Genomic DNA, 18,759 nt, shown 5'->3' with positions numbered 1-18,759 from the left:
TGACTGAAGGGCACCACCTTCTGGGATTTTCCCTTCTCTGGTGGGAAACAGAGTAGACTATGCCAAGGGATCAAGGGTCTCTGCCTAAGAGTGGAGGGCACTGAAGGCGATAGCACGGAGGCACTGGGGTAGGGTGAGACCAATGACTTATACAGCTTAGAATTTGGTCCTTCCTAGTGGGAAGAAGATGCGCTTTGTGGGAGCACACGGTAATTGCCCTTCGTAAGGATGATCTCAAAAGGTCAACGGATGGGCCTTGAATAGCCCTAATGTCCCTGAAACAGTCTATTGTGTAGCTATTGTCTATACATGTAAAAGAACCCTTCTTGACCCTATTCATACTTTTCTTTTTTTGCCTCTGGGGTTTCCCAAGTGAATAATTGCATACTATCTTATTTATCCTTCGACTCAAGTCTACCTCCTTTAAGCTAACAACAAAAATAGTTCAGAACACATTTCTCGAGTCCCTATTAAGTGCCAGGCATCATGTTAGGTGCTGGAGATACGCAGATAAATAACACACGGTCCCTCCTCTGGGGAATCCACAGTCCGGTTTTTAAAAAATGACCCTTAGCGTTGACTTTTGGGATCTGGAAAACAAATATGCATGTATCACCTTTATATTTTCATATACATGGATCATGATATCAGCCTTTATCTTTTCACAATCTTTTAACATTTTGCCTGGTATAGTAGTCTCCACTTAGATCAATTTAGATGACTTTCCCCGACTCTGATATATCTTCCTTTGCAGGTAGAGTGACCAGAATTAGGCACTATATTTCACATGCAAATACTATATAAATGTATGTATGAGAGTAACACTATGTTTTCTAACTTTCTTCATTTACCCACTTGCCATTCATGCATACATCCGATAGTTATTGAATGCCTACTAAGTGCCATGAACTCTGCCAGGTCCTGAGAACGCAATGGTAAGTAAAACGGACACTGCCCTCATGGAACTTACAGTCTAGGGTGTGTGTTGGGGGAGACAGAAAGTAAAGAATCCAAATATCACACACATAAATGTATAATTACAAACTGAGACAAGTGCTATGAAGAAAAGCACAGTGTGCTATAAGAGCATAGCAGTGGGGGGCTTGATTTAGCCTGGAGGGTTCAGGAAAAGGTTTCCTGAGAAAATGATATTTGAGCTGAGATCTGAAGGATTAGTGAAAATAGGCCAAGAAGAACATGAAGGAAGAACATTCCAGGCAGAATAAAGAGTATGTGCAAAGAAGGAAGAAACCTGCACACTCCTAAGGAATTGCAGGAAGGCCAGTGAAGCTGCGGCACTGAGAAGGAAGCAGGTTTGTGTGAGACGGGCCTGGAGAGTTAGCCAGAAGACAGACCACGCAGGACACTGCAGGCCAGGGAAGGATTTCTGTCTTTATTCCTCCATGGACAGGCACGTGGAATGAAGGTCTTTACAGAAGAGCTGCCAATGGTTCTTTCTCCCAGATTACTAATGCTACTTATAGTTGTCTGGAAGGAGAACAGTCATGATGGTCTAAGCTGCTAGGAACTTTCCCAGCATCCTGACATGGTGTGGCTATGCCTGGCTGTCACTGGGGAGACCCCAGAACCCATGGATCAGCCCTAGCCTACAGCCCTTACACAAGGGATAGCCCCCACCCGTGTGGACAGAGGGGCAGGGCAGAGGGTGGGTGGAGTGCTTTGCCTGAGATATCAGCTCCGCATGACATCTGGAACAGCTCCAAGACTATGGCTCTTGTTCCTAGATAACTCTATCATGCGTATCCCCCATTTAAATGGCCTGCCACCCTTCCTACAGCAGCTGTGCTCCCCACCCAATCTGGAGAAGGTCCCTGGATAAGAACTCTGACTCTGCCCAGAGCCTTGGGTCTTGACCTGCTGAGTTTAGGCCTCAGGAGTGTTGGGAACCATGGATATATACATATCCTTGATAGTTTTCCAGGGGTATTAATGGAAGAATAATACCAATCTTCCATTAAGATGGGAGAAGAGGGTCACAATGGTCGGACTCGGTCTTTCTAAAGCTTGTCCTTTCCTTCCAGTCATATCTTTGGAAAATGTGGTTTGGTGTAGTGACATCTGCTGGCAAGGCTAGGCACATAATACAATGACTGGATGTCCACTCATCCTCATGTAATTTCCAGACTAGCAAGAAAATCGTCCTTAACTGCTGAGATTGGATTGGGCTCAGGAACCTCAGCTGGTAAGAGCAAGACTAAGATGTCCAAAGTTGTGGGTCTGAACTATGTATGCGCTGGTTTGCCTTAAATAGAGAAAATGTGTTTCCTAGTTGTGGCTTATACCCCTCCCATTGGCCAGTTGATTCATATTTGGGTACAGTTAATCACAAGGGAGATTGGGCAAACATGTATAAATGACTCAGAGGAACCCATTCCTAGCCACCATGCCTGGGAAAGCATCTCCCAACAAATAAAAAGACCCACATTTTACAAATGGCAAAATGCAGTGTCATTTTTGTATCCTCCTGAGGTTGACTAGTTTGGGAAACTTTTTAGTTTCTCCCAGGTCACCAGGAAAACAGTGTCTACAGAATCATCTTCATGGTTCTTATAGTGGGCAAGACTGATTATGGCTTTTATAATGGCCCCTCCACACATGCTGGGGTAAGGGCAGTGGCGTGATCTCAGCTGACTGAAACCGCTGCTTCCTGGGCACAAGCAATTGTACCACCTCAGCCTCCCAAGTAGCTAGGACTACAGGTCCACCGGCTAATTTTTTTGTATTTTTAGTACAGATGGGGTTTTCCCATGTTGGACAGGCTGGTCTTGAGCTCTTGGCCTCAAGTGATCTGCCTGTCTCAGCCTCTGAAAGTGCTGGGACTACAGGCGTGAGCTACCACGCCCAGCCTCTCCTCACCACTTTTATCCATGCCATGTACACATTCCGTTTACAATCTCTTCTTTTTTCTTTTTTTCTTTTTTTTTGAGATGGAATCTCATTGTGTTGCCCAGGCTGGAGTGCAGTGGCACGATCTAGGCTTGCTGCAAACTCCACCTCCCGGGTTCACACCATTCTCCTGCCTCAGCCTCCTGAGTAGCTGGGACTACAGGCGCCCGCCACCGTGCCCGGCTAATTTTTTAAATTTTTTAGTAGAGACAGGGTTTCACCGTGGTCTCAATCTCCTGACCTCGTGATCCGCCCGCCTTGGCCTCCCAAAGTGATGGGATTACAGGTGTGAGCTACCACGCCTGGCCTCTGTTTACAATCTCACCCTGTTTCAGTAGTATGTGAACTTGACAGCATTCACCACTAGATGTAATTCGGATGACAGAGGGAAAGAGTGAGGAGAAAATACTAAAGAAATGATTCTGCAGCAAATGTTCTGCCTTTTTTTTTTTTTTTTTTTTTGAGATGGAGTTTCGCTCTGTCACCAGGCTGGAGTGCAATGGCACAATCTTGGCTCACTGCAACTTCTGCCTCCCAGTTTCAAGCGATTCTCTTGCCTCAGACTCCCAAGTAGCTATTACAGGTGCCCACCACCATGCCCAGCTAATTTTTGTACTTTTAGTAGAGACGGGGTTTCACCATGTTGGCCATGCTGGTCTTGAACTCCTGACCTCAGGTAATCTACCCAACCTTGGCCTCCCAAAGTGCTGGGATTACAGGTGTAAGCCACCATGCCCGGCCATGTTCTACCTTCTTAGTAACAGTAACACTGACCCATAACTGAATGTAGCTCAAAGCATTGCTTTCTCTCACTCAAACTTAAGAAAATCATCAAGATAAATTGGTAATGAATAGGGTTTCCCAGAAGAGGAAACAGACCTAGTAAAAAACACATGAAAGACTGAAGTATATCCTCAGTAGAAATAAAATCAAAAGCATATTTGGGGTGCCATTTTCATTTTTATTAAAATTACAAGATTTTTAAAAAGTGGTAATGTTTAGTTCTGGAAACAATGACTTAAATTGGCACCCTTACACTGATGATGACACTGTAAATTGTGCGAGTCTTTAAGGAGAGGAAAGCAATATATAAGTGGCAGAAATAAAAACAGGAGCTATGGATGCATGCAGACACTTACTGCAGCATTATCTGACATAAAAGAGCTTTAATAACTCCACAACAGGGGAATGAGAGCACATTACATCATAGCACCACAGTGCAATGTCACCCAGTGAGTATAGTTACAATTACGAGGACTCTAGGGAAACACAGAAAATGCTGAGAAGATGTATAAAATATAAAATTTCGGCCAGGCACAGTGGCTCATGATTGTAATCCTAGCATTTTGGGAGGCTGGGGCAGGAGGATTGCTTGGGTTCAGGAGTTTGAGACCAGCCTAGGTAACATAATGAGACCCCATCTCTACAAAAAATAAAAAAATTAGCGGGGTATGGTGGCATGTGCCTGTAGTCACAGCTACTTGGAAGGCTGAGTGGGAGGATCGCTTGAAACCAAGAGGTCAAGGTTGCAGTGAGAGGTGATTGTACTACTGCACTCCAGCCTGGGTAAAAGAGAAAGATCCTGTCTCAAAAAAAATAAAAATAAAATTTCATGTAAATAATGAGTGTATCTATATTAAAATAAGCACATAAAATGTATGCATGAGGAGAAAAAAATGGAAGGTAATATACAAAAAATAAAAATAGTTGGGTTGGGTGTGGTGGCTCACGCCTGTAATCCCAGCACTTTGGGAGGCTGAGGTGGGTGGATCACGAGGTCAGGAGATAGAGACCATCCTGGCTAACACAGTGAAACCCCGTCTCTACTAAAAATACAAAAAAAAATTAGCCAGGTGTGGTGGTGGGTGCCTGTAGTCCCAGCTACTTGGGAGGCTGAGGCAGGAGAATGGCAGGAACCCGGGAGGCAGAGCTTGCAGTGAGCTGACACCACGCCACTGCACTCCAGCCTGGGCGACAGAGAGAGACTCGTCTCAAAAAAAAAAAAAAAAAAAATTGCTTTGTGCCAGGCAATGGTAGCTTATGCCTGTAATCCCAGCACTTTGGGAGGCTAAAGCTGGTGGATCACTTGAAACCATGAATTTGAGACCAGCCTGGGCAACACGGCAAAATGCTGTCTCTACTAAAAATAGAAAAATTAGCCAGGCATGGTGGCACGCACCTGTAGTCCCAGCTACTCAGGAGGCTGAGGCAGGAGAATCGCTTGAACCCGGGAGGTGGAGGTTGCAGTGAGCTGAGATCACGTCACTGCATTCCAGTCTGGGCAACAGAGCTAGACTCTGTCTCAATTAAAAAAAAAAAAAAAAAAAAAGCTTCTGTGGCAGCAGTGAGATTAAGGATATCTTTTATTTTCCTCATATTTTCATTTAGTGTTATTACACTGGGTTAATCATTTTGAAATGGCGTAGGGGGTTGAGGGCAGGTGAAAGTGTTCCTCTAGCCCCTTCCTGTACATACTTGTCCTAAATTGACAGAGAGGAAAGACCATGTCTGCTTATTCAGCTTCTGGCCAATGCCTAGCACCCACCAGGTGCTCAATAAACATTTGTTGAATGTATAAATGAAAATGCCTGCAGTCTAAATGTCTCAGCCCATGGTGACCGGGTACTTTCCACCCCGGGGAATAGAGCAATTTGGTTTTGCTGGAATCAAAAAATGAAGGCTCATCCATAATGGCAATTCCCTGGTCTTCTTGGTAAGTGAATTTGGGCATGGAGAACCCAGGAGAGACAGTCTGTTAAAGAAAACCCAATTACCATTGTGGAACATATGTTGCCCTGAGGCCTCTGCTGCCATAACAACATCTTGTAACTATAACTACAGCCCTGGAGGGCTTTGGCCCCATCGAATATGGAAAAGGATGTCTTCATCATAAGACAGCTTTGTGCTCAGATTGACTTCCCTAGGGAGCTTGGATCAGGGAAGGGAGGTAGATAAGTGGAGGAAGGGGGGAGATGAAGGGCAGAGGTGGGAGAAGAACTGCTATTGAATCAAGATCAGAGTGATTTTTTTTTTTAGCGATTTTCAAAATGTGGTTATTTGACTGTTTAGCTTTGGTGGTTATTTATATCCCCAGCTGCAGAGGCGGGGAGCTTTGCCTGAGCCTGCTGGGATCTGTCCAATAACTTCTCCCAGGGTGGGGCTGCGGCTGGGGGCTAAGGGTGCTACAAGATCCAAATCAGGTAGCCAGAATGTAAGAGAAGCTCCAGGCCATCTCCAGCAAGAGTAAGGAAGAAGGGCCTATTAGTGACTGTGCTGACCCTTTTAAAGGCAGCTGCAAATGAAAATATTTTAATAGGAATTATAGTCACACCAGCAACCCCTGAGATTCTCCCAAAGGGACAGAGACTAAGCCTCAGAAGTTATGAGATTGGCCTGGCTACACTAGCATTGTCTTTAAAAGGCCAAGGCATGCTTCCCCCACCTTACAAGACTGCACACAGAGGAAATGGCTATCCCTAACCCCTACTGGCCACCTCACTGGTCAGAAAGAGGCTTAGAGGAGAGAACATGGCTGGTTCCGTGCAAGCCTTTCCTAGCTGTGTCAACAACTGGTAGTGGGGTGAGAAACATTCAATTTGGTGCCACCCCAACTACTGAGCCCTTTTGGGTGCCAGGCAGCAAGGGAGAAGCTGGAGATGCTGTGGCCATCCAGGCAAGGCTCCCAATCTCTGGGAGAAGCAAACAATGAACAACTACATTTTGTATTTGAAATATGGTACCTATAATTTTACTGTCAAGGCAACATTTTAAAGGACATCCAGGGATCTTTCAGGGAGCTTACAAAACTGAGGAGACAAGACACTGACACAAGTAAGGAAATACACAAGCACACACACACATACAAGATTGCCCCCACTCCCAGAGCCTATTTCAGTCCCTTCTCGTCTCTGGCTAAGGCTATTTCAGCAGCCTTCTAACTGGTCTCCTGCCTTGGGTCTCCCTCCTACTCTGATCAGTGCCCTTCACAGCTGCCAGAAAGAGACTTCTAAAATGCATGTCTCACTGGGGGCCTCCTCTGCTTAAGGACTTTCAGAAATTGCCTACCACTTCCAGTTCAGTCTCCATAGCAGGGTGTTGAACACTCTGCATGAACTGGTTCCCAAAACCATGCCTCTTATGCAACCTCCTAGGCACCCACAGATAATGCTCCTCCACACCTCTGTACTATTGTACATTCTGTTTTCTTTGCATGTAAAACACATATATTGTCCTTGTTTACTGGCAAACATTCATCCTGTGAAATTCCACTCTTGTTTCATGTCTTTTATGAAACCTTTCCTAAACTTTCCAAATGAAACACTCTACCTCCTCCTCTGTAGCACTTCTGAACCTTGCTTATCTTCCGATTTTCCCATGTAATACTCTACATTTTCATAACTGTGTGCTTACTGGCCTGTCTTCCCTACAGGATTCTAAGCTCCTTTAGGGGAAAGATGGTGTTTCGTCCATGGGGTGTAACTCAGTGCCTGGTACCTGGGTGATTAATGCCTGGGTAATCACTCTGTGTGTCTTCTGTTAAAGTGGTTGAACAGAGGTTGAACAGAGTTAAAGAGGTTGAACAGATAAAAGCAAACAATCACTGAGACCATGTAAAGATAGAGTCACTAACATTAGAATGTTATAGCCATGACTAGAGTGACTGGAAATAAAAATAACAATAGCCAGCTATTGAGCAATTACTCTATGTCAGGAACTGTGCAAAGTGCTTTACAACACTCATCTCCTTTATTCCTTACAACCTTGTGAGGTGGCTATTAATGTCCCCACATCACAGGTGAGAAAACTGAGACACAAATTTAAAACTTGTCCAAGGCCGGGCATGGCTCCTGCCTGTAATCCCAGTGCTTTGGGAGGCTGAGGTGGGAGGATTTGGCTTGAGGCCAGGAGTTCGAGACTAGTCTAGGCAATGTAGCAAGATCTTATCTCTACAAATAATTTAAAAATTAGCCAGGCATGGTGGTGTATACCTGTAGTCCTAGCTACTTGGGAGGCTGACGTGGGAGGATCACTTGGCCCAGGAGATCAAGGTTGCAGTGAGTTATGATTGTGCCACTGTACTCCAGACTGTGTGACAAGAGTGAGACCCTATCTCTTAAAAAACAAAAAACAAAAACAAAAACTTGTCCAAGAGTAATGCAGGTAGGAAGCAGCAGAGCTGAGATTAAAATTCAGATCTGACATCAAAGCCTTGTACTGGACACTAGTAGAGCTGATGATACAATAAACATGATTTATTTATGTTTCTATTATCTGTTTGGGAAGGGAAATGAACAGAATTATCTAGCAAACTGTACAAGGAAAATAACAAATCCAGCAGTTAAGTGCAAAATAACGTATCATTATGCCCTACTACCTTACAAAGAATGAATCAGAAAAGATTTTCTGAAAAAATACAATTTTACCATCCTGGCTAACACGGTGAAACACTGTCTCTACTAAAAATACAAAAAATTAGAAGGGCGTGGTGGCAGGTGCCTGCAGTCCCAGCTACTGGGTAGACTGAGGCAGGAGAATGACATGAACCCGGGAGGCGGAGCTTGCAGTGAGCTGAGATCGTGCCACTGCACTCCAGCCTGGGTGACAGAGCAAGACTCCGTCTCAAAAAATAAATAAATAAAAATAAATAAATAAAAATTTAAAGAGGGTTAGGAGATGCATCCAGGCAGGAAGTAAAGTCTAAGAAAATAGAAAGGCAACGAGAACTGTCCAGAGTGTCAATGGTGAAGTCTGGTGGTTGAGGATGGCCAAGGGGCAACCTGTCAGAGGCTTTGAAATCAACATCAGTTCCTGCTTGGAAAGCTAATTGTGTTGTGATGAGCATGACCCTCAAAGTAAATGTTATATTTGGTTTAAAAAAAAGAAAGGAAGAAGGAATAAGGTTTTAACATCCTCCCCTTCCCCATTCTAAATATACCTAGCTGGTCTGCTTTCAAGTACTATACACATTTTTTTCCTTATGATCATGTTTCTATCCTACTGGTGTTAGTTTTTTCATCTTTCTGCCAGAGTGTACATTTTCCAAGGACAAGAATCATATCTAAATGAAACTGTAAACTCTTTAGCATCAGCTGCAGTCTTAGGGAATCTAGTGTAAGAAATTAACTAACGACTAACTCCTGTAATGCTGGTATTTGTGTGATGGATGCGAGTCAGGATAAGATCTTATTCTAAAACACTAATTTCCAGGGAGGGTAACTTCACCATCTCTGAGTGCTATACATTCAGAGACTGTAAAACAGTAATGATATTCTTACTGAGCAGCAAGCATTTACTGTGGGAAGAACAAGGTTTGAGCACCACTAGAAAGGATGGTAAGGGGCGGGCAGGGTGGCTCATACCTGTAATCTCAGCACTGTGGGAGGCTGAGGCAGGTGGATCACCTGAAGTCGGGAGTTCAAGATCAACCTGACCAACACGGAGAAACACTGTCTCTGTCTCTACTAAAAATACAAAATTAGCTGGGTGTGGTGGATGGCGCCTATAATCCCAGCTACTCGGGAGGCTGAGGCAGGAGAATCGCCTAAACCCGGGAGGTGGAGGTTGCTGTGAGCCAAGATTGTGCCATTGCACTCCAGCCTGGCAACAAGAGCAAAACTCTGTCTCAAAAAAAAAAAAAAAAAAAGAAAGGCTGGTATGGCTGGGAGTGGTGGCTCACACCTGTAACCCCAGCACTCTGGAAGGCCGAGACAGGCGGATCACCTGAGCTTAGTAGTTCAAGACCAGCCTGGGCAACATGGTGAAACTCTGTCTCTACACAAAATAAGCCGAGTGTGATGGCACACGCCTGTAGTCCCAGATACTTGGGAGGCTGAGGCAAGAGAATCCCTTGAGCCCAGGAGGCGGAGCTTGCAGTGAGCTAACATTCAACCATTGCACTCCAGCCTGGGCTACACAGCAAGACTCTATCTAGGAAGAAAAAAAAAAAAAGAAGAAGAGAGAGAGAAAAAAAGAAGGATGGTATGAAATAATTGAGATATGCTCTTAATATAAGAGATTCTTACCACCAGTTGGGGAGCCAGAACATTCAAATGTAACCTCAGGAACATATCAGTAAGTGCAAAATAACAGAGTAATGGTATGAAATTAAATGCTTAAGTGGTGAGGGGCTACAAAGGAAGAAGTAATGTGAGCCATTTTCAAGTAAGTTCTTACGTGCAGTTCAACCTAAGTAGGTTATCAAAGGTATTTATACTAAGCACTAAAAGCTAAGTATTAAATACTAAAAGCTGCCTGTGTCAACACTGGCCCAGGACATCCCTAAGGAGAGTGCTGGCTAAGGGTCTGGAACTTTAACTCTTTAGAGTTCTTTACTTAGCACATCAATCAGATGTTTACCTTCTGCTACTTTGTTCTTTAGCCCCTGGGGAAAATCTCCATCTTAACGGGGGGAAATCTCCATCTAAAGGGGCCTCAGATTGAAATTGGGGTTAGGGAATCCTAACTTAATGACTGAGCGTGCCTGGGTTCCACCCAGCCGCAATTGGGCAAGACTTGGTCCTCTCAAGGCCTTTCCTCCAGAGAGGTTAAATCTTCAACGCCTGCTCTCCACTTTCCAGCCTTTTCTTAAGGCTCTTCTTTCAGCCTAGTATCAGTGACCAACCTCTCCTTCCTAGGCCCTCTCATTATTATTTAAATTTCCATTCTTTTGGGGGCTCCAGCTTCAGTAAAAACATTCCCTCTTCTTCCTCCGCCTCAAGCATCTGGATTCCAGAGGTCATTTGAGCTAAATAGGGCTCAATGCTTTTCTGACTCTGGTACTGCATTCCCGGGACACTTTCAAATCACATTTTTCACCCCAGGGCCCCCAGTGGTCTCAAACCCAAACACAGTGCGGGAAGGAAGTGGGCGCTCGCCACAGAGCTAAATTGGGAATTCTTTGAGCTGCAGCTTCTGGAGAATGGTTTTGCCTCCTCCCCGCGACATCAATTAACTTACTTGCTGTTAGCTAAGGGCAAGGACAATATCTCCTCTACCAGACAGGAAACTTCCTGATGGCGGACGCTACCCTTTAGTTCCTTTTTCAATTCCCCATTCCCACCCCTTCGGCACCAGGATGGTTCTTAAAATACAAAGTTTCTTTCACAAAACATCCCTCCGCAACTTTTGAGTTTATGTAATAAACGGAAACGTCCTTTAAACAATCAGGCAACGAAGGGGTTAAATCTAATCTCAGCAACCTGATGGATTCCGGGGGGTTTCCTTCCTCGACTCTAGAAATTAAAACGACTGGGAAGGGAAATTTTGCCCAAGGTAAAGATGAGAATCGTTTACATCAACTGTCAGGCTTCTGCCCCAAACAAGAATGGCTACCCACGCCCACAAACAGCGCCACTCACGTTAACTAAAAATGGCTGGCCCCGGATTCCACCTCTGGAGTCACTTTCTGCCCAACTTCAAAATGGCGCCCACTAGCTTCACCAAAAGGATCTAATCTCCCAGCACCCTCTTTGGCCCGTAACGTCAGGTGACGCGAGACCCAGCCGGAAGTGAAGGAAAAAGCGCTTCAGCCCGCGGCGCCTGCGCAGAACGCTCCAGACGCTGAGAGGCAGGAGGCACTAGGGATCGTCCGCAGGATTGGGACTGCTACAGAGGCCGCCACGGAGCCCGCCGGAGCCACCGTTCCTGCTGCTGCTGCCGCCGCTGCCCGAATCGGAACCGTCGGGCCGCAGCCGCCGGCAATGCCGCGAAGGAAGGTGAGAAACGGGAGAGGAGGGATGGCGGGTTTCTAAGGACAGTCGATTGAGCACCGTGACGCAGTTGGCCACGCCTCACAGTGCTTGGGTCCCAACTTCCCGCTCCCCCGAACCTTGCTTAGCCACCCTCTCTTCTGTCCATATCCAACAGAAAAATGTGGGCCCGACCCTGGCCTCGGCCTATGCTTGCAACTATTCCCGCCCTCTGCTTGCCTGGATCGGAGGCGTTCTTATTAATTGGTCGCTGAAACGTCAGGAAGCATATTGATTGGCTGGTGACGCCGCCTGTTTGGGCTCAACGGTCACCTCCCCGCGTGCGGGGGCGGTGTCTGGCCCCGGCCCTAGCGCTCTCCCACTGGCTGGAGAGAACGATCCCTCCTCTCCTGATTGGTCGGAGTTGGCAGTCTGTCCTGTGGGGGCGCGGCTTAGGCGGACCTCGATTGGGTGGCCCGAATCCCCGCCTTTCCGAGCGGGGACGCTGATAGGTGCAGAGGCGGGGTTTTGGAGGCCTCGTTACTTTCCAGGTGAGGGGCACAACAAAGCAGAAGACTGGGTGGTGGGAAGCCGGCGCCCACTCCCAGGGGATCCCACTCAGGCCAGTTGCCTCCAAGCCGTAATCTTTATTTGCTAGTTCGACAGCTCCTAGAAAATGCAGTTGGTAAAAACCGAAAACTTCTAGAATTAGAAGGGACTTAGGAGGTCACCCAGGAATGGCCCCCTACTTCTTACAGTTGAACTAACGGAGGTCCATGGAGTGCCGCAAGCCACTCAGGCAGTGGCAGATCCAGAATATAGAACAAATCTAACTCAATTCAACAAATGTCTATTGATTACTTTCTGCGCGGTGGTTGCTGAGGATTCAGAAATTTATTAGACGTGATCCCTGGCTTAAGGGTATCACAGCCCGATAGGAGAAAACAGACATGAATAACCTTAGAACGATCTACTAAGTTCTCTGCTTGGAGGTGTATACAAAGTGTTACAGGAAGGAAGTGAAGGAGCTGTTGGTCTGCTCTGGAGTACAATGGGAGGTATACTGGTAAAAGCCACAGGGAAGAGCTGAGTTCCAGGATCAAGCCAGGAAGGAACAAGTCTTACATCAAGGCTTTAAATATCTAGGTAATTAGACTGTAAGGGTGACTTTTAAGATTCCCCCTTCATTTTAGCTGTTTTCTGTGATTCTTGCTTATTTTAGACATTTTCTGTGATTCTTGCTCATTTCCTGGCAGGTTACCCTTGAGATATTTGGAAAACTGGGTGGTATTCTTGCTCATTTCAGTAGAAATCTTTCTCTTCACAGAGGTTTTTCAGGCTGAAAATGTATGCTTTTTAATGTCTCCTAAAATGATCTCAGCTGGTGGGTGGTATGTATGGTTTTTTTTTTTTAATTTTAAGATGGAGTTTTGCTCTTGTTGCCCAGGTCGGCGTGCAATGGCATGATCTCGACTCGCTGCAACCTCTCTCTCCCGGCTTCAGGCGATTCTCCTGCCTCAGTCTCCCTAGTAGCTAGGATTACAGGCGGATTCCATGATGCCCAGCTAATATTTGTGTGTTTAGTAGAGACAGGATTTCACCATGTTGGTCAGGCTGGTTTCGAACTCCTGACCTCAGGTGATCCACCCGCCTCGGTCTCCCAAAGTACTGGGATTGAAGCATGAGCCACCGCGCCCAGCCGGTGGTATGTGTGTTAAGGCTCACCAAATGCAGGAATAATATTGGTGCCTTGAAATAGGGCCCCAGTCTTCTTTCTTAATTTCCTGAATACCAGGAGTTTCTTGAAAATGTACATTTTTTTAGTAACCTGTTTGGCGGCAAACCTGTCTTAATCTGTCCTGAGGCTACTTACGGTTTTTGTGTGTCTCATTTAGTGTGACTGTTTATATCTTTTGCTGCAGAAGTATTATGTTTCGTTATTGGGTGGTATTTGCAGGATACATGCAAAGTACTCCCTTCTAAAAATCCAAAAAAAATACGAATTCTAAACACAACTGGCCCTCAGGGTTTTGAATAAAGAATTGGGACTTACAGCGTGAATCTTTGTATTTTTAGCAAATATTTTTTCCTTTCTGGTTTTGTAAAGGGTATAGTGTTAGTGCTCAATTGATAAAAGTTATCTTTATGGCTAAGAAAGAACTCCTCAGGAGGTTAATAATTGAGAAATAATTGTTCATTGAAAAGATGGTTTTGAAAACAACTGTTTTTGAGTACCCATGAGTCTTCATGTGCAAGCTGCCTTTTTGAAAGATAGATGGCTTTCATGTGGAGAAACTTCAAGGATAGATGGCATATGCAGTAACAATTTTCGTCTTTTTCTGCTTAAATTCTTTTGGGATCAGAGTTGTGGTCCATGATATTTTGAGATAGTATATGGTTTTAAAAAAATATGATAGCTTTTCATGGAGACATTTAACAAAAGCTACTCTAAAGTTAAATGAGGTCTAGCACCAACGATTTTTTCACTACAGTGGACCTTTTTTTGTGATACTGATCTCCGAATGATCTTGGTTCATACTTAGTGCTAATACAGTAAGAATTAATTATCTTCATGGCTGGGTGTGGTGTCTCACGTCTGTAATCCCAGCACTTTGGGAGGCCAAGGCGGGTGGATCACCTGAGGTCAGGTGTTCAAGACCAGCCTGGCCAACATAGTGAAACCCCATCTCTACTAAAAATATAGAAGTTAGCTGGGCGTGGTGGTGGGTGCCTGTAGTCCCTGCTACTTGGGAGGCCAAGGCAGGAGAATCGCTTGAACCCAGGAGGCGGAAGTTACTGTGAGCTGAGATTGTGCCCTTGCCCTCCAGCCTGGGCAACGGGAGCGAATGAAATGGAAGCTCTTCATTTATTTAACAAAAGTCCCTTATTTGTACATTGTTCCATTTAAGTGTTCTAAATAAAGTGAAGTTGCCTGGGTGGGTGGGAGGATGGGAAATGCTTGTGGAATCCTTTCTTAGGTTTGAACTTGGTGTTTTCGGTGTCACAGCTTGTTTTATTTTCAGTGTTAATGCAAACCCTCAGACCAAATGCTTCTGTGCTAATATCTGGATCTATGGTATTACAGAGAAATGCAGGCAGTAGTTCAGATGGAACCGAAGATTCCGATTTTTCTACAGATCTTGAGCACACAGACAGTTCAGAAAGTGATGGCACATCCCGACGATCTGCTCGAGTCACCCGCTCCTCAGCCAGGCTAAGCCAGAGTTCTCAAGGTAAAAATCTTCATTTTTCCTTACCACTCCTCACATCTGGCTGACTGGCCCATCACATTATTTTCCTAGTTAATGTGGAAACTGGTCCCTTGGCTTGCTGTAGATGACAGTGCACCAGATAATTGGTAAAATGTGGAGTGAATGCAGAGTTGTCAGATCTTTAACAATGCTTCTGTTGGGGGCTGCTATCCAGTTTGTAGACCCAAAGGAACTGTGGATGGTATAATGGATAGAGACACATGTATGTCTTGAGTCATTTGTGTTTTTTTTTGTTTGTTTGTTTGTTTTTTTAGATTGCCGTGTCTCCATCAGTAAAATGAAAATATTATCCCTTCACTTTCTGTTTGAATGGTTTAGGCTTAGGGACTTGAAGTCCAGATGGTATCTGACTTATGGTGGTTTGATTTAATTATTATTATTTTTTTAACTTTACTGTGGTGCTAAAGCAATATGCATTCAGTAGAAACTGTTCGAATTTTGAATTTCAGTCCTTTCTTGGGCTAGTGATATGTGGCTGAAATATTTTCTTGTGATGCTGAATAGTGGCAATGAGCTATAACTCCCAGTCAGCGAGCCATAACTCCCAGTCAGCCATTTGATCATGAGGGTAAACCAGTACTCTTCAGTGTACTGTCTTCAATAAATTACATGCAATATTCAACACTTTATTAAAAATAGGCTTTGTGTTAGATGATTGTGCACAATTGTAGGCTAATGTAAGTGATTTGAGCCTATTTAAAGCAGGCTAGGCTAAGCTATGATGCTCGGTAGGTTAGGTGTATAGTGCTTTTATTTTCTGGGGACAGGGTCTTGTGCTCTGTTGCACAGGTTGGAGTGCAGTGGTGTGATCTTGGCTCACTGCAACCTTGACCTCCTTGGCCCAAGTGATCCCCCCACCTCAGCCTCCTGAGTAGCTGGGACTACTTGGGAGGTCTTATTATGTTGTCCAGGCTGGTCTCAAACTCCTGAACTCAAGCAGTCCTTCTACCTTGGCCTCCCAAAGTACTGGGGTTATAGATGTGAGCCATCATGTTCATCCTGTAAATGCATTTTTAACTTATAATTCTTTCAACTTATGATGGTTTTAGTGGAACTTAACCCCGTTATAAGTCAAGGAGCATCTGTAGTCTCTTGGACTTGTTATTGGCAGAGGCCCAGTACTTCTAAAACCATGTTTAATTCTGGAATGTAGTCCAATACACACTTGATAAATATTAATAATTGTACCAAAATATCAGTGTGGAAATATGGAATTTTGCTTTGGTAATAAAGAATTGAGAATCTTGGGGTTGGAAGGTAGTTTGAAGTATCTCTAGTGCATTTAGGCATCTGGGGTTAGATTTGGAGGGTACCCTTGACCCCTCCTGGCTCTTCTCTGGTATTCCCTGAGGAGGAAAGAAGGTTGTAGCTAATATAGAGAGCTGATGATCAATAGGTGGTAATAGATTAGGGGAAAAAAGCTTTAACATGTTTTGAGCACTTCAACAGTGTTGCTTTGGTTACTTTTTTTTTTTCTGAGATGGAGTCTCGCTCTGTCGCCAGGCAGAGTGCAGTGGCGTGATCTTGGCTCACTGCAACTTCTGCCTCCTGGGTTCAAGCAATTCTCCTGCCTCAGCCTGCAAGTAGCTGGGACTGCAGGCATGTGCCACCATGCCCAGCTAATTTTTGTATTTTTAGTAGAGATAGGGTTTCACCATGTTGGCCAGGATACTCTCAATCTCTTGACCTCATGGTCTGCCTGCCTCGGCCTCCCAAAGTGCTAGGATTATAGGCGTGAGCCACCGTGCCCTGCCGCTTTGGTCACTTTTATATGAGTATGTTGCACAATGAGAGAAAAACCATCAGTTTTTCAAGCAAGAAAGTGGGAATATCCTCTTTAACAACTGTTCTTAACTTTATTTTTGAATTTAGGATTTCAGCTAAAGTATTGCTATTGTCTCTTGATTTCTTAAGCTTTAAATTTTTACCACAATGAGACTATGGATAAATAGCTACTATAACTCAAGCACTATGTTATGTCCTAGGAACCATGATAGAAAAATCATAGTTCCTGTCCGCAAGGATCTTACAGTTCAGTGCAAGATATAGATACGAAAATTGGTCATGGGAATATATTATGGCAAGGGCTGTGAGAGGGGTTTGCATAGAGTACTACAGAAGCCCAGAGGTGGGATAGCCAACTTAGGGCAGCACTCCCACAACAATGAAGTCTTTTTTGTTGTTGTCGAGACAGAGTCTCGCTGTGTTGCCCAGGCTGGAGTGCAGTGGCATGATCTTGGCTCACTGCAGCTTCCGCCTCCTGGGTTCAAGTAATTCTCCTGCACCAACCTCCCATGTAGCTGGGATTACAGGTGAGCGTCACCATACCTGGCTATATTTTGTATTTTTAGTAGAGACAGGGTTCGCCATGTTGTCCAGGCTCGTCTTGAACTCCTGATCTCAAGTGATCTGCCCACCTCGGCCTCCCAGAGTGCTGGGATTACAGGCGTGAGCTGCCGTGCCTGGCTGCACACTGATGTCTTAAAGGCTCTGATAGGAATTTACAAGTTGAAAGATGGGAATATGTTATTCTCGGCAGATGGAACAGCATATGCTAAGGAAAAGACATAATGTTCGTAGAAAGTATAATTGACCATGCCCTAGACACCTGAAAACTAAATATTCAAAACAGCTAGGAAATGCATAAGCCCTGGGTCTTGACCTCATGACCACAGAATTGCACAACTCCGGGGTACCATTTACAATATCATCAATGTAAAGTGTTCCTCCCTAGAGCAAAATGTAGATCATATTGTGAAAGGAGGCCCCTGGAGATGTACAAGTTGATAACCTTGCTGTGTGCTAACTTTTCTCACCTGAAAGTGTGGAAATTTTCAGTTTTCTTCTTTGGAGAGTCTATAAGATTTCTTCAGATTTTTTGTTGTTAAAATATCCGTTGGGGGGTGCAGCTGCGAGAGAGTGAGGCTGACACCTGGCCTGTGCATCCTGCCCTCCAAAAAAAAAAAAAAAAATTAATTAATTAAAATAAAATATACTTTAGAGAGGATTTTGAATGTTCTCACCACAAAGAAATGACAAGTGTTTGAGATATGGATATGCTAATTATTTTGATTTCATCATTACACAATGTATACATCTATCAGAACATCACAGTATACTCCATAAATATGTACACTTATGCGTCGATTAAAACAAAACTAAGACTGCTAGGGGCTTACGCGGAGGGAGTTGAACCAGCATCACCACGATGATGTTGGAGAGCGAGCAGTTCCTGATGGAGCTGACCAGACTCTTCCAGAAGTGCTGGAGGTTGGGCAGCATCTATATCACCTTGAAGAAGTAGAGTAGTCGAACCAAACCTGTTCCAAAGAAAGGTTCTGTGGAGGGCTTTGAGCCCTCAGACAAGTGTCTGCTAAGAGCTATCTATGGGAAAAAGAAGGTCAGCACTGTGGTGAGCTCCAAGCAAGTGAATAAGTTTCAGATGGCTTATTCAGACCTACTGAGTGCTAACTTGGATGGGCTGAAGGGACAAAAAGAACAAAAGTAAGAAGACAAAAGCAGTAGCACAGTAAAGGGCACAAATTTCCTGTTTTCACCAATTAACCACTGAATTGCTATTTTTTCCTTTGGGTTTTACTTTTGGCCACATAGCTAGGTTTCTGGTTCCCCCACACTAGGTGTTTTCACATAAGATGTAGGATCCTTTTGCAAAGAATAGCTGCAGTGTTTATAGGGTAGTTGTGGTAAGAATCTAGTTTATTTTACATTTGGCTAATTAGTCTGTACTGCATGGTTATATATTCCTGGATTATAGATTAAAAGTCTCCGTAGTCATCTCTGTAGAGCGTAAGCTATCATTAAGCATGTCTGTTTATCAAAAAAAAAAAAAAAAAAACTAAAACATATCTATATATATTTTAAAAAATGCTTTA

General features: G+C 44.4%; 1 protein-coding gene across 5 annotated transcripts in view; it reads left to right on the top strand.

The window, feature by feature from the left end:
- Positions 1 to 11,323: 11,323 nt before the first annotated feature.
- KAT7 (K(lysine) acetyltransferase 7) overlaps positions 11,324 to 18,759 on the top strand; it is a 40,433-nt gene continuing 32,997 nt past the window's right edge. For 3 of the 5 annotated variants that reach the window (XM_011999285.1, XM_011999284.1, XM_011999283.1), the window contains exons 1-2: positions 11,324 to 11,621; positions 14,680 to 14,827. In XM_011999285.1, the coding sequence (XP_011854675.1) occupies positions 11,607 to 11,621; positions 14,680 to 14,827 (163 nt within the window). In that variant the 5' untranslated portion in view covers positions 11,324 to 11,606. The remainder of the gene's footprint in view (positions 11,622 to 14,679; positions 14,828 to 18,759) is intronic. The other 2 variants (XM_011999287.1, XM_011999286.1) reach the window with 1 other exon arrangement.

The sequence above is a fragment of the Mandrillus leucophaeus genome, unplaced genomic scaffold (assembly GCF_000951045.1).
Source record: "Mandrillus leucophaeus isolate KB7577 unplaced genomic scaffold, Mleu.le_1.0 Scaffold59, whole genome shotgun sequence".
Lineage (NCBI taxonomy): Eukaryota > Metazoa > Chordata > Mammalia > Primates > Cercopithecidae > Mandrillus > Mandrillus leucophaeus.
Note: the sequence above shows the minus strand (reverse complement) of the source record. Positions and strands in the feature narration are given on the sequence as shown.